Consider the following 13,679-nt stretch of genomic DNA (forward strand, 5'->3'; position numbering starts at 1 on the left):
ATAGGCTCCAGACGCGCAGGCTCAGTAGTTGTGGCTCACGGGCCCAGTTGCTCCGCGGCATGTGGGATCTTCCCAGACCAGGACTCGAACCTGTGTCCCCTGCATTGGCAGGCAGATTCTCAACCACTGCACCCCCAGGGAAGCCCTTGTAATAACTTTTAATGGAGTATAATCTGTAAAATACTGAATCACTATGCTGTATACCTAAAACAAATATAATAATGCAAATCAACTATACTTCAATAAAAAGACATAAATAAAAAAATCTAAAAGCAAAAACAAATAAATGAAAATTTATCTAATTGAATCTGATTTTTCTATAAAAAAATAAGCGGAAAAAATATTTAGGGCCCATGATCCTTTTAAACAGCACACAGTATTAAGCACCATGGTAGAGAAGATCTGGCAGCTTAGCAAAACCAGTTTTCTTTTCTTCCAGGGGACATAGGTGAACTGCACTGTCCAGTCTACCTTGAGGGTAGGTGTGACTCTGTCACTGTTGCAGGAAATGGGATGTGAATGAAACGCTGTGAGCCCCTTCCAGAGCTGGGCTGTAAACTCCCATGCCTGACCATCTAGTTTCTTCCCTTTCCAGGATTTGACACAGATGAACACAGGGAACTTGGAAGCATCTTTAGGGAACTGAGACTGTGTCTCATAATCTTGGGCCGACCATGTAATTTATTACCCAGCTGGGACACTTGAGAGTGGAAGGGGGCACTGCTCAGCAGGAATACTCACTTTGGACTGTGCCTGAGCAAGAAATATACTTCTATTGTGCTAGCCACGAAATGCTAAAGTTTATCTGTTAGAATTGTCAGGGTTATCTTAACTAACAAGTACCAACTTACTTAAGCCAGCCTTTTTCTAACATGGAATGTTTTTAAAAATAGAATTGTTTTACTAATGATAAATTTTAAATAGTGAATAAATTAAAAACAGAAAGAAGAAAAATGTCAGCCCTAATCTCACCATCCAAGTGACCACTGTTAACGGATGTATTTCCATCCAGATTTTTTACATGTGTAATTTTTATAGATGTGATTACAGTACATTCAGTTTTGGATCCTATAGTTCATTCAACAGACATTTTCCTCATTTTATTAAAAAATCTATTAGTGAAGATCATTTTAGAATCTCTTCATATTTAATAAACAGGCACTTAAGTTATCTAAATCATACATAAATGTTGTAGAAAAATTAGATAAGTGGATGTGCAGGAAGAAAGGCCTAAAAGGAAAATGTATGTATAAACAAAAATTGACTGCAGTATATGCTGTTATTAACCTGCTTTTGACTTAAATCTAATGAACATTCTTTCATGTGGCAATTGTAATTCTATATCATGACTTTAAAGTTTCCATAGTGTTCAAAGCTATGAAACTTCTAAAAAGCAAAACCCCAGTTAGTGTTGGATTAATTAGTATTTCTAAGATTTGACTTGTGTAACTTTTTTAGGCATTACCTTCTCCACTTTTCTCGGTGTGGTTGATGGTTACATCAGACACCTTTTTTCCTTTTTTTTTTTTTTTAATATATTTGTGTACAAGGTGTGATAGTGCATTTTCTCAATGTCCATTCTGCATATCATTATTATCATTTTTGTCAATCCTTCTCAATTATATAAGCAAAAATTCTTAATATTTTAATTTGCATTGATTAATTAGTGAGCTTTCACTTTTCCCCAAGTGTTTATTCAGTTTATTTATGATTTGCCTATTAATGTTCTTAGCCTAGTTTACTTTCTTTTGTTTTCTCAGCTTAGTTTTTGTTCTTTTGTTTTCTTAGCCTAGTTTTCTAGAGCGGTGGATAATGTAGATGGTAATGGCTACATAATATATAATGTGAATGTGCCATATTTTACCATCTCCCTATTTCGGACATTAATACTGATTCTAATTTGAGATCTATGATTAAATAATGGTGTGATGAACATCGATATGAATAACCCCCCTAAACACACACACACACACACACACACACACACACACACACACACACACTCTTTAGATCTTATGTAGGTTAAAGTCCTAGAAATAAAAATCACTAGATCAAAGAGAGATATAATGTAAATATATTTAGATATCATTTTAAGGAAATACATACCATTAAGGGCAGTACTGTGTTCATGATGCTAGTCATCATAAGGTAATAGTTTTTCTTCCTAATGTATCTCATACTATGTCAAGTGTTTCTATCAGGTGTAAGGGGGAAGAGTGACCCATCAGGCACTGTCCCTCAAGGCCACACACCCTTGCCTGTGGTGGTGGATCTGCCGCTGGCTTCGGCTTACACCTTGGGGTTCCATGGAGCTCTTCATGGCTGACTTTCTGGGCTCTCTACATTCCTTTTGTATGACGGCTTCTCCTAAGAGTGTCATCATTTACTGCTGTGACCTGAAGTTGTCCCTTGGCTCATGCACATCTTACTGTTCGCTTGCTCACCTCCGTGCATGTATTCAGCTCTTTTGTCACCTGTGCTCTGCCGGCTCCAGGGAAGACTTGGCAGATGGATGTAGGGACTGTCTTGTGTAAAAAATAAGTTTTTATTTGCTTTTCACCTTAGTTTTCAATGTGCTGAGTTTTGCTTTTCATATTCATGCGATTTGTTTTTCTTTTTAGTGAAATTCCTTCTGTTTACGATGTTGATCTTACTTTATTCAGTGTTTGTCCAGTTATCATGAATTTGTTGTGTTCTGTCACATCCAATGCACTGGTGGTGCTGTTTGAAGGATACAGGACATCTGGGTCACAGTGAACTGTGTTACCCTTTAAATGTGGCATTTCGTGGATTTTTGGACTGAGGTTCATGCCTCCACATGTAACATAACTAAAGATCAGGCTGTTCTGGTTGCCTCTTTCCTTCTTCCCTCCCTCCCCTCCGGACATGGACTCCACAGAGCACAGATTGGAAACCCCAGGACCTGTGGGTCACCAAGCCTCTTCCAATTTCACATTGCCCTTCTGGAATCAAACAAGATCATGCATGTGAAACTCTAATGTGCAATCCAGCTAAAATACAGAGAATTTAATTATTTTAAAGACAAGATTTCTTCCAGATTACAGATACAGGTCCATCTGTGTCAAACTGAACTTCCTAGTGGAAGGAGAGGAACCAGCGGAATTTAGAGGAAATTTCTCATCACTGTAAGTTTCCCAATGGCAGAGACAGAGCCTGTTATGTGCTGGTACAGAGAGAGGTCAACATTTGATCTACTGATGGATGGCAAAGTGGTACTTTCCCACCCAGCAGCCCTGGGTCCCTCTGGCTCACAAGGCTGCCATAATCTGGTTGTCAGCAGGGAGAGTCAGGGGTCCAAGGCTAGGCCAGGCTGAAAAGGGCTTAGGCTGCTGAGTGACTACACAGGCCTTGGAGGTGGCTGAGCCCCTGGAGGATGCTGGGTTGGATCCAGGGCCTGAGATGGCCCCACCCAGGTGGGAGATGGGTACTGGCTCCTCTGATAAGCAGCAGGTACTGGCTGGCAAGTCAGGTTTGGAGGGGACAGGCAAAGGAGGAGAATTCACATGGGGGCCTGGGAGCTCTGTTAGGGAGATGAGAGGGAGGCTGGCTCAAAACAGCGTGAGCTGGAATGGAAAGGAGCTGGTGGCCAGGGCACTCAGATAGAAAACAGGGGCTGGTGTGGGACGGTAGACAGGGAGCAAGGTTGACTGAGTCCCATGTTGGGCCCAGGGCAGAGTGGGGAGATGGGACCCCAGTGAGGCTGAGGGCCATCATGGGAACATCTCAGCCTCCTAAGCTCTAGATGGTCCTGGTTACGGGAGAAGACTGCCCTCACTGGAGAGAGAGGCCCTGGAAACAGGAAACTGAGTGTCCATGGCATGACCCCCTGACCTCCTAGGTCCCTGGAGTTATTTTCCTTCCTCTGACCTGTTCTTTGTTCTGCCAAATTGAAGAGGGGTTGGTGACAGTGGTTGGCTTAGAGAAGGTAAGAAATTTCTAAGGCCCAGAGAGGACCATTTTGGGGGAGAGAAGATTGTCCTTTTTAATGGACCTCACTTTAGACTCAGACCTGGCAGAAGGCTAAGCACCAAAGAGGCATGATTGAGACTCTATACAGACAGCATGGGATTTAGGGAGGAGTGAGGGCTGGGGAGAAAGGGGGAAGCAAAACCCAGAACTGACAACAGAGGGCATCCTGGAGCAGTGTGGTTGCATATTGAGGTGGTTCAATGAATAAATAGGAATTCAGTCGTAGTCACTCTAGAGATCCATTTATTGTGGCCCTGTGACCCCACTGCTAACCCTTATGGAATTCTTGCCGCTGCCGCAGAATGATGGTCAGCAGAGAAAAAGGTCAGTCTCAAGCTGCTGTTAGAGATGCTTCATTGTTCTCCTTATCCAGGACAGGAAGTGTGAGACCTTGGTAAAGACTCCTGGAGATTTCCCGTTTGTTTTTCCATAGGAGAAAATACCCTGGACCACGTTTTTGCACATGAGGGGCCCGCCGGAGTCACCCTGTGGGTAGAGAAAGGAAGGGCTGAGTGGGCCTCCTCATGGTCCTGTCTTCCCTGCCACCCCAGGCTGGGTGGTCTCTGTCAGGGGCTGTGAGGAAGATCTGGGCCAGAGGAGGCCTGGTCACCTCCCTCGTTCCTGGGGTCCAGCCTGGCTCTGACTGTTCTTTGCAGCTCAACTCAGGTCTACCTTTCTGTCAGTCCTCATGGAAACTCTGGTGATAACGCAGCTACAGGATGACTGATCCTTCCTCACTCCCAACCCTGATCCACTCAGGGGAGAGAATTAAATTTTGGATTAGTGGACCTGGCTGCCCAAGCTCTCAAGCTGAGGTTGAGGATGTGGCCTGTCCCCTACCCAGACCTCCCCAAGATCCTCTCCCGGGGCCTGTGTGCTTAGATGCGAGGAACCTGACCTTGAAGGCAGCCTTCACCTTCCTCGGGTCCCCCACGCAAATCTGGGTGGCCTGGCTGTAATAGCCGGGGAAGAGGGATTTGCACACTGGATCCTCCTGCACCGTCAGCTCTGCCTCCTGCAAGGTGGTGGTTGGAGTGCCCACAGCCACCTGCCCCCAGCCGGCCACACTGCACGCCTTTCCTGGCTTCACCCGGACCTTGCCCCTGGGCAGGCTGAGGGGTTTCACGGCTGCAGTCCTCTTGGCCTTTCTCTCCAGCTGATGGGAAGAGGCAAGAGTCCAGCTCAGCCAATGGTCTCTGGACTTGGGTGCCACGATGAGGCTACACTGACCACCCCCCTCACCTGAGCCACTGAGACTGGTCAGGCAGCCAGATGGTAGGGAGGGAAGGGACAGGCGGTAGTGGAGGGGAAACGATCTGTCCCCAGGAGGGCAGGAGGAGTGGGGAGGTTTCCTTGCCTGCAGTAACATGATGTCATTGGAGTGGTTCTTAGGATTGTAGTCTGGGTGGGGGACGGCTCGTCTCACTGGGATCATCTGCTGGGTCCTCTCCTGTTTCTTGATGTTGTGGGCCCCCAGGGTGATGTTGATTAAACTGCACAGAGAGCAGAGCAGGAGTGGGGGGACTCTGTGCCCTGTGCTTCTCAATGACCTGAGGGCAGGGATCCTGGGAGCTTTCTCAGGCAATATGGTGAAATTACTCTGAGTTTGGATTTTGACTCTCTGTGCACCCTTTCATCCTCCATTGATGCTTTATTTGACCCGTGTGGGCCCTCGCTTCTCAACCTTGCCTCTTGCTCTCACCTCTGACCCTCTGACCTCAAAACTTACCTGCCCCATTTCTCAGCTTTTCGTCACCCTAGTGCGGCTCTTAAGATGGCTTGTTTGATGAGGTCTTGTGGTCCTGAGTTACCACGATCTCAGGGTGAGGGAGGGGTTCCCCTGGGCTCAGCCCCTGGGGAGAGGACGGGGTCCCTGTTGGGGTCTCAGGAGGGGTAGGCTGGCTGTTGCCCCTCACCTTCCTCTGCAGTGAGCAGCCGTCAGAACAAAGTCCTTTTGCACGAGGACACCGCTGCACCTCTTCCAACTCTCCTTACCCAGAAACTGAACAAACACCATGTAGGGGCGGGAGTGGGGCTTGGCCTCGTGGCCCCCGATGATCTCCTCTGAAAGAAAAGGCTGGAAGATGGGGTGATGGGAGAGGTGTGGTCAGGATGGAGGCTCAGGGAGGTGGCGGTTGAGGTGGGTTGACAGCGCCTTGCAGACACCGGGGGAGAGTCCCCCAGGTTCTCACTGCAGCAGGATAACCTTTTCTGAACCTCAAGCCTCAGAATCTCCCTCTGGGAGACTGAAAGGGGTCAGTGCTTGTTCTCCAGGTCCTGCATCAGACACATGCGTGGAGGAGGGCGGGTCTGCCTTCCCGATGGTGGAGGCCCAGAGAATCGTGGACGGGACTCCCTGATGAGCCCTCACTACCGCTGAGTCTCCGGGACCCCTCTAAGCCTCTGCTAACATCTTGATTTGTGCCATTTTCTAATAATTACCTATGAGCTTATGGAATTGGATTTTCTAAAATCCTCATGTCCTTGGGCCTAACACAACCTAGGATCTCAGTAAATGTTTTTTGGCTGCAAGAGTGAATAGCCTCCAATTAGCTTTAGGCTGAGGTTTGGTGGGGATAGTGCAGGTGGGATTCAAGGCCATAGGGATGGGGGAAGAGCACTGCCAAAGACAGTGGGGCAGCCGAGGGCCTGGGAGGTGGGGGAGATGGGGCAGAAAATGAGCTGCTTGGGAGTCTGTCGCCCGGAGAGCTTTGGGTGCTGTCATCTAGCCACTTCTGATCAATCACCCCCTGGGTTCCTCTCCTGGGCAGGAGTGAGACGTGGAGGGCACTGAGAAATTTCATTGGTTCTTAAGCTGGGTCCACTGACAATTCCTATACTATAGTGGGTTCACTTGAGCTGCCTATTCCTGGGTTGAAGTGAGGGATTTTAATTACCTGTGTTTTGTAGCTTCACATCCTCTGCCAAATACACAACCCACTTTCCCTGCTGGTGAGAGAGAAGCTAAGACCCACGAGAGCTTTTAGGCTGAGACCCACCCTTCCTTTCTGCCATCCATCCTCGCTGAGTGTCTATGCAGCATTGAAATTGTTAGTCTGGGTTTGGGATGGGAGCTGGGGTTGAGAAAGTTGAGCTGGGCAGAAGGTAGGTTTAGTGAGATGGGCTCTGGCCTCAAGAATGGGGATTGTCACTCACCAGTCCCAGCCCAGGGGGCAGAAGAAAGGCCATTAGGAGCAGGAGAGGCTGCATCTTCCCCGAAGTTCTGCCTAGGTTGGAGCTGCTGGTGTTTCTTCCTTCCAGACACAAAACACAGGGGAAGGAAGGAGGGCAGGCTCAGTGCACACACAGACCTCCCAGACCTGTGCTCCCCCCGAGCCGGGTGTCAGCATGCAACGTGGTCGTCCATGTTCTCTGCCGTGGGTTAAGTGAGAACGACACTGTCACCACACTTGTACTCCCACCGCTGAGTCACAAAGCAAGAAGAAAGAACAAGAAAGTGAAGGCTGTGGTTCAGCCAGCACAGGGGCTGGGTCCCAGAAACCCCTCAGTGACTGAATCAAGAATATCTTCATTTTTCGACTCTTGGTTCTTTTTCGATTCTGGTGAAATCCTGAATAATTACACAATAGGCTAGGTCCTATTGTGTAATATGAGAGACACAGCTCCTGCCCTTGAGAGGCTGGCTGTCACCTGGAGTAGACCTAGAATCTGTGGGTAGAGAACAAGATGGCAAGGACTATGGTGAGGGGGGTCTGCTTGGTGCCATTGTGAGGTAGAGGCTGGACTTGCTTTAGGAGCAGATAGACCTCGACACACCCAAGTACCCCACGCAGCAACCCCATTTCTTATGTTGCCACCATCCCAGCCTCATATTTTTGAAGTGTTTAGAATCGCCTCTTTAAATGTAAACATTCTGCAACAAAGAGAGCTTTTTTTTTTTTTTTGGTGGTTTTTTGTCTTTGTGGTTTGTTTTTTAAAACTAATTATTTATTTATTTTTGGCTGCGTTGCGTCTTTGTTGCTGCACGCGGGCTTTCTCTAGTTGTGGCGAGCAGGGGCTACTCTTCGTTGGGGTGCGCGGGCTTCTCATTGCAGTGGCTTCCCTTGTTGCAGAGCACGGGCTCTAGGCATGCGGGCTTCAGTAGTTGCGGCACGTGGGCTCAGTAGTTGTGGCTCACGGGCTCTAGAGTGCAGGCTCAATAGTTGTGGTGCACAGGCTTAGTTGCTCTGCGGCATGTGGGATCTTCCCGGACCAGGGCTCGAACCTATGTCCCCTGCATTGGCAGGTGGATTCTTAACCACTGTGCCACCGGGGAAGTCCAAGAGAGCTTTTCTTATCCCACAATCTTGAACAAAATTCCTGGACTTGATAGTCACTTGACCAAAACAAACCATCACTGGGTCCATTGGAAGTGAGTGACTGATTGGGTTGTGCTGAGGTATTTAGCACCCCTCAAGCTGAGATGGGGGCTGTCCCACTCAAATCAGGGTGCCTGTGAGTGGGGAGGGGCTTCCTCTATAGAAATGCTGCTTACTGGTGTGCACTGAAGGTGAAACGGATGCTGGTCATCCTAATAATTACTACCCACTAAGTATTCTCTGTCCAGAGAACCACGTCTCTGATGGCCCTGGGCATAGTAATCCTAAACATTTGCAGATGATCCACCACTCTCACCAGTATGAGGACAGAAGGAAGAGTGATGGCAGGGAAGGCATGAGGAGTTCTAAACAACCCAACCCCAAGTCAGTTGAAGAAACAGCATTCTATGTACTTATAGAAAAAGAGGGGAAGGAAACATGCTTAAGCATGAATGATGATGATCTTGGGATAGTGGAATTCTTGGTAATTTTAATTTTCTTACTTATATGTTCTGTATTTAATTGTCTTTCTATAATGAATATGTTAGTTTCTATGATGAATATGTTATGATGAATTAACATATATTCATCATGAATTAACATATAAAAGTAACATCTTTTTATACCCAAAACACATTTTGCCAGAGATGAAGCTCACTCACCATGCAAACATTCAGCAAACCAGTTCTTCTCTTCAGCCCAGCCGTCTCTAATCTGCATGTTTTAAAAATGAGGTTGCTTTTCTGAGTACGTTCTTATATTAAAAATTCAGAGATTGTTGAAAAATAGAAGAAAAAATTTACTCAATAAAATATGGGCTATAGACACCTTTGAAACATTAGGATACCCTTGAAACCAATAATTTTCATTACAGTGAGTTTCCTTTGGAGATAAATATATTTAAACACACATAGGTGAAAAGAGTGGGAGTTGAGGAGACGCTGGCTCAGACCAAGATGGAAGAGCGCCTTCAAGGTCACTTGGGGCTGAAGAAGGATGTGCCGTCAGGACACCGGAGGTTGCACAGGGTCCTGGGCTCAGGACTCCAGGACAGAGCTGGGACGGGCACTTGAGCTGGGCCTGGGAATACTGAAGGCCCTCCTGAAACTCTCTCAGCCTTCGGAGCTCTGGCTGCTCTGATGTGGAGAGGGAACTCTGCATGGGAGCACTACACATTTCTAAAGCCTCCCCACATTTCTGTTTCTGGGGTTGAGAAGTGCCCCCCTCAACCCCAGAGCTTCTCAGGTGGTCCTCCTTCCAAATCTGGATTCTCTTATGTTGCCACATTGGCACTGGGATAGGGTGGGGCAGGGGAGTGGGTGTGGATTAGGAGGAGGGCATATGGATGCGATAAGAGGGTCCTCGAGAAGAGGGTCGTGTTCTCCTGAGGAGGTGTCTCCCTTTTCTGATGGAGCCCGTGGTCAGCCTGGCAGGGGGAGCTGGCACTGGGGACGAGTGGCTGGAGGGAGCTGGCTGTCAGTGCAGCAGGAATTTTTATTCTAGAGTTGGAAGGGTGGGTGGTGTGTTGGAGGGGGAAGCCCGTAACAGATCAGAAATGTGAGCGGATGGTTGCCAGACACAGTAGGTGCCTAATGAATGTGTTTGAATGAATAAAATAGGAATCAATGATTTCTACTCAAGAGATGAAAGTTTATTAAGTTCCAGGCAGTCCCCCCTTCACCCCCTTTTGGCCCAGTGCCATTCTGACCTTCACCCCAGAGGAGATGGAGGGATCCATCCCAGGGGCACCTCGATCTGCTCCCTGCAGTTTGTAGTAGCTCATTGTTTTTTGGATCCAGTACAGAAAGCTCGAGACTCTGGTGTAGACATTTGGAGGTGTCCCATTCTCTTCTCCAAAGGAGACAATGCCCTGGGCCATGCCGTTACACACAAGGGGGCCCCCAGATGTGCCTTGTGGGCAGAGAGAGGAAGGGCTGAGCCGGACCTTCTTCAGGTGTGGTCCTCCGTGCCGCCCCAGGATGGATGGACTCTGTTGGGGACCCTGGCTGATATCAGGGGCTGTTGGTCCTGAGGATTCAGCCTGGCCTTGACAATCTCCCCTTCTCCTCCCCAAGGAAGCCTCTGCCCATATGTGATGGTGGGACAGTCTCCATGCCCCCAGGGAAACAGGACAGAGACTGGATAGGAGAAAAGGCTGTGGACACAGGGATATGATTAGTTCCCACTGCCCCGGACCCTCACAGCTTGGCTGTGCCCAGGGCTTTGCATGGATAACACTGGGGATCTCACCAGAAAAGAACCCTTCCTCTTTCTTGGGTTCCCTGCACATATCTGGGTGTTGTTGTTGTAATCTTTGTAGCGAGAGATGCATTCCTCATCCCTTTGGACTTCAAGCTCTACCTCCTGCAGTTTCTCTGCCACGGGATTGTTCACACCCAGGTGCCCCCAGCCGGCCACACTGCACACCATCCCTGGCTTCACCAGCTCCCTCCTCCAGGGCAGCCTGATGGGGCTTACAGCGGTGGTCAGGTAGGCCTTCCTCCTCAGCTGAAGGCAGAGGAAAGGCATTCTAACCTACTTTTGGCCCACAAAGCCCTCAGGGACAGTTGTGGGGTTGCCTTCCTCACTTCCCTGGAACAACTGAAGGGGTCGTACTGGAAGGAGGGACAGGAATGAGGTCATGGGGGATTCAAAACCCCAGGATGAAAGTGTGCAAGAACCAGTGTGGCCACGTGCCCTACCTGCAGTAACATGATAGCGTTGACCCGCTTATTATGATCATAGCCTGGAGGGGGGGGATGGCTCTTCTCACTGGGATGACCTGCTGGGTCCTCTCCTGCTGGTAGATGTTGTGGTCCCTCAGGGTGACGTTGATTGAGCTGCACCGAGAGCAGAGAGGGAGGTGGAGTCACAGGAAATACAGACCAGGAGCCGTAAGGAAAGAACACAGCTTGGGACAGGGCGGGACTGGAGGGGAGAGAATTCTAGGTATGGGACCTGGGGCTGAGCATCTCTGTGCTGTCTGCTTCCTGGCAGCCCGGGCTGGGTGCAAATTCCTGGAGTCCACTTAGGGTGTTCAGTGCTGCACAGAGCTTGACTGTCTCTAAGGAAAACCAGGAATTTCTCACATCTGCACTCTGGACTCCGGGGTGCAACCTCGGCTTCCTTCCATCCCACCTTTGATCAGTACCTTCTCTCCATGGGCCAATCGCATTGACCTGTTCCTCTCTCCCCAAAGCTCACCTGTCCTCTGAAGAGCTCTCCTATGTTACTTGGCGGCCCAGGTCTGCAGCCCCTGAGAAGGGGGTTCCCTGTGAGGGGTCTACAGAGGGGTGGGGGCCCACGTGCTGCTCCTCACCTTCCCCAGCAGTGAGCTGCTGTCAGCACGAAGTCCTCACGCACGAGGAGACCCCCACAGATGAAACTTTTCTCTGAAACATGGTACTCAAGAAACGCCATGTAAGGATGAGAGTGAGGCTTGGCCTCATGGCCCCCGATGATTTTCCCTGAAAGAAAGATTGCAGCCTGCCCGCTGTGCTCATGGAGCCAAAGGCTGGAGAGGGGAGGTGGGAGCAGATTTGCTGGTCTTTGAGGGAATTTGACCAGAGTTCAGAAATTTCCTGGAGGTGGACCAGGGCCAGGACATGTATGAGTGGAGCACCTGACCAGGGTTGCTCCAGTGCAGGATGGGACTGGGCCTCTGATGGTGAGGACAGTCACTTACCTGCCTCCCCAGTGGGGGACAGAAGAAGGGCCAGCAGGAGCGGGAGCATCTCTCCAGGAAGGCTGCCCACATCTGAGCTGCCGCTGCTTCCTTCTGGTCTCTTAACCCTGAGTGTCCCCTCTGGTGTTGTGACCTTTATCAAATGAGGTTTCTCTGAAAGTCTCACAGCTCTGTCTGATCAAGTCCTGGGGTCTGAGTGGAACATGAACTATCAGTCACCACAGAAGGGCCCGTAGCTCTCGGCTCAGCGCCACCACAGCAGCAGAAAACAAGAAAGGCAGCTCCAAGTAGGGGTAGTTGGAGATGTTGTATCAGCCAATAGCAGGTCCCTGAGCCCTAGCAACCTGGGTCTCATGATGATAGATTCAAGAATATCTTAATTTTCGTGGTTCTCTTTAGATCACCAGGGTGATTGTGTATTGAGGCCTCTTTTTGTGTGAGACTGTGGGAAACATTGGAGATAAGATCTCTTGCTTCTGGTGGAGGAGACAAGCCGTCATGATCAGACAAGGATGGTGAGATCCTTGGTATGGGATGGACAGCATGATGTGAGAGTGATGCTGAAGAGGGCTTATTCCAGTTATAAAGAAATGAGTGGTTTAAGAACAGCAGCAACATTGCTTTTACCCACGAATCTGCATTTTGGTCAGGATACAGTGTGGATAGCACCCCTCTGTTCCCCTTGGTGTCAGGGAGGCTTGAATCCTGGAGGCTGAATCATCCGAAGGCTCACTCACACCTACCCAGTGGTTAGTGCTTGCTGTTCATTGGTTTCTCTTCACCAGGTCCCCTCAAGTAGTCTCAGTTCATGGGATTGTTTGGCTCCCTCAAAACACAGTGGTTGGCTTCCCCAGAATGACCATCTGCTAAAAAAAGAATGAGCCAGGCAGAAGCATCTATTCTACCATATTTCACTAATTGAAGCAATCAAGAGCCCCCACCAGATTAAAAAGGAAGGGTCATAGACCCCACCTCCCAGCAGGAGGAGTGTTGCAGTCATGTAAGGAGAGCGTGTGGGATGGGAGATACACAACGGCAGTCATAGCAAAGCAGAATCTGCCACACTGCTTTAGGGGTCTGGAGAGTTAGTCAGAGCCACTGAAACCACTGATACGTCTAAGCCTAGGTCAGTGCCTTTGGATAGGTTGGGGTCTGCTCTGTCCAACCCACGTGCACTGAGAATGGAAGAAGTTTGCCTGTCCCCAGAGTTACTCTTTTTAATGAATTACTGATACCACGTGAAGTGAGAATGGATGCCAGGGAGCCAAAGCAGAATTCCCACACCACTATCCAGAGAATTGCATTCTGATGTCCCTGTACCATTTGCTAAACAAATTATCCTGATCATGTCCCCATAATGGAAAAGAAGGAGAGAGTCATGGAATTGAAAATATTGTTGGTTCTAAATATCTTGATCCCAAGTCTCTTAAAAAGCAACAAAACCTTAAAGAAACAAAGCACGCTCTCAGTAGGGATTCTGGCAGGGGAGCCACAGTAAATGAGAGCGTGGTGTCCAAGCCAAGCCTGCGTGGGGTGGGAATGTGCCCACTCCAGACCTCTCTCCTGTGTGGACACACTCCCTACGTGGGCTCGGACACCCTGCACTGGGCAGCCTGGATGAGTAATTAGAATACATGTGAGGCAGGGAGTGGATGCCCAAGTGGGTTGAAGAGGGTGTTCAAACA

At 48.9% G+C, this 13,679-nt stretch overlaps 2 protein-coding genes across 7 annotated transcripts; both read right to left on the reverse strand.

Moving 5' to 3' along the window:
• Nucleotides 1-4,332: 4,332 nt before the first annotated feature.
• LOC133085379 (granzyme H-like) lies at nucleotides 4,333-7,200 on the reverse strand. Of its 6 annotated transcripts, none has more exons than XM_061182405.1 (6): nucleotides 7,166-7,200; nucleotides 6,215-6,236; nucleotides 5,907-6,052; nucleotides 5,348-5,483; nucleotides 4,889-5,146; nucleotides 4,333-4,476 (listed from the first exon to the last, which is right to left on the reverse strand). In XM_061182405.1, the coding sequence occupies exons 1-6, from the start codon at nucleotides 7,198-7,200 to the stop codon at nucleotides 4,333-4,335; spliced, it is 741 nt and encodes a 246-aa protein (XP_061038388.1). The 6 variants fall into 6 exon arrangements, with proteins under 6 accessions (XP_061038388.1, XP_061038390.1, XP_061038387.1 ...); XM_061182407.1 differs by lacking the exon at nucleotides 6,215-6,236 and adding an exon at nucleotides 6,738-6,740 and having other exon boundaries at nucleotides 7,147-7,200; XM_061182404.1 differs by lacking the exon at nucleotides 6,215-6,236 and having other exon boundaries at nucleotides 5,907-6,049; nucleotides 7,147-7,200.
• A 2,382-nt stretch (nucleotides 7,201-9,582) lies between these two features.
• Nucleotides 9,583-12,043, reverse strand: LOC133084684 (mast cell protease 3-like). Its single transcript, XM_061181473.1, has 6 exons — nucleotides 11,995-12,043; nucleotides 11,629-11,776; nucleotides 11,083-11,149; nucleotides 10,898-10,924; nucleotides 10,671-10,817; nucleotides 9,583-9,735 (listed from the first exon to the last, which is right to left on the reverse strand). Exons 1-6 carry the CDS (start codon nucleotides 12,041-12,043, stop codon nucleotides 9,583-9,585), a joined length of 591 nt encoding a protein of 196 aa, XP_061037456.1.
• Nucleotides 12,044-13,679: the final 1,636 nt, after the last annotated feature.

The sequence above is a fragment of the Eubalaena glacialis genome, chromosome 2 (genome assembly GCF_028564815.1).
Source record: "Eubalaena glacialis isolate mEubGla1 chromosome 2, mEubGla1.1.hap2.+ XY, whole genome shotgun sequence".
Taxonomy (NCBI): domain Eukaryota; kingdom Metazoa; phylum Chordata; class Mammalia; order Artiodactyla; family Balaenidae; genus Eubalaena; species Eubalaena glacialis.

What these genes read in the sequence shown, in the direction of transcription:
- LOC133084684 (XM_061181473.1), bottom strand. Translation starts at nt 12,043, where the DNA reads ATGCTCCCGCTCCTGCTGGCCCTTCTTCTGTCCCCCACTGGGGAGGCA. An exon ending in CCTTCAGTTGTTCCAGGGAA is followed by an intron (nt 10,818 to 10,897) that starts GTGAGGAAGGCA and finishes CTCTGCCTTCAG; the next exon opens with CTGAGGAGGAAGGCCTACCT. An exon ending in TGGCAGAGAAACTGCAGGAG is followed by an intron (nt 9,736 to 10,670) that starts GTAGAGCTTGAA and finishes TCCCCCTGCCAG; the next exon opens with GCTGACCACGGGCTCCATCA.
- LOC133085379 (XM_061182403.1), bottom strand. Translation starts at nt 7,200, where the DNA reads ATGCAGCCTCTCCTGCTCCTAATGGCCTTTCTTCTGCCCCCTGGGCTG. An exon ending in GCTGCTCACTGCAGAGGAAG is followed by an intron (nt 5,484 to 5,906) that starts GTGAGGGGCAAC and finishes CTCTCTGTGCAG; the next exon opens with TTTAATCAACATCACCCTGG. An exon ending in AGGTGAAGGCTGCCTTCAAG is followed by an intron (nt 4,477 to 4,888) that starts GTCAGGTTCCTC and finishes CTCTACCCACAG; the next exon opens with GGTGACTCCGGCGGGCCCCT.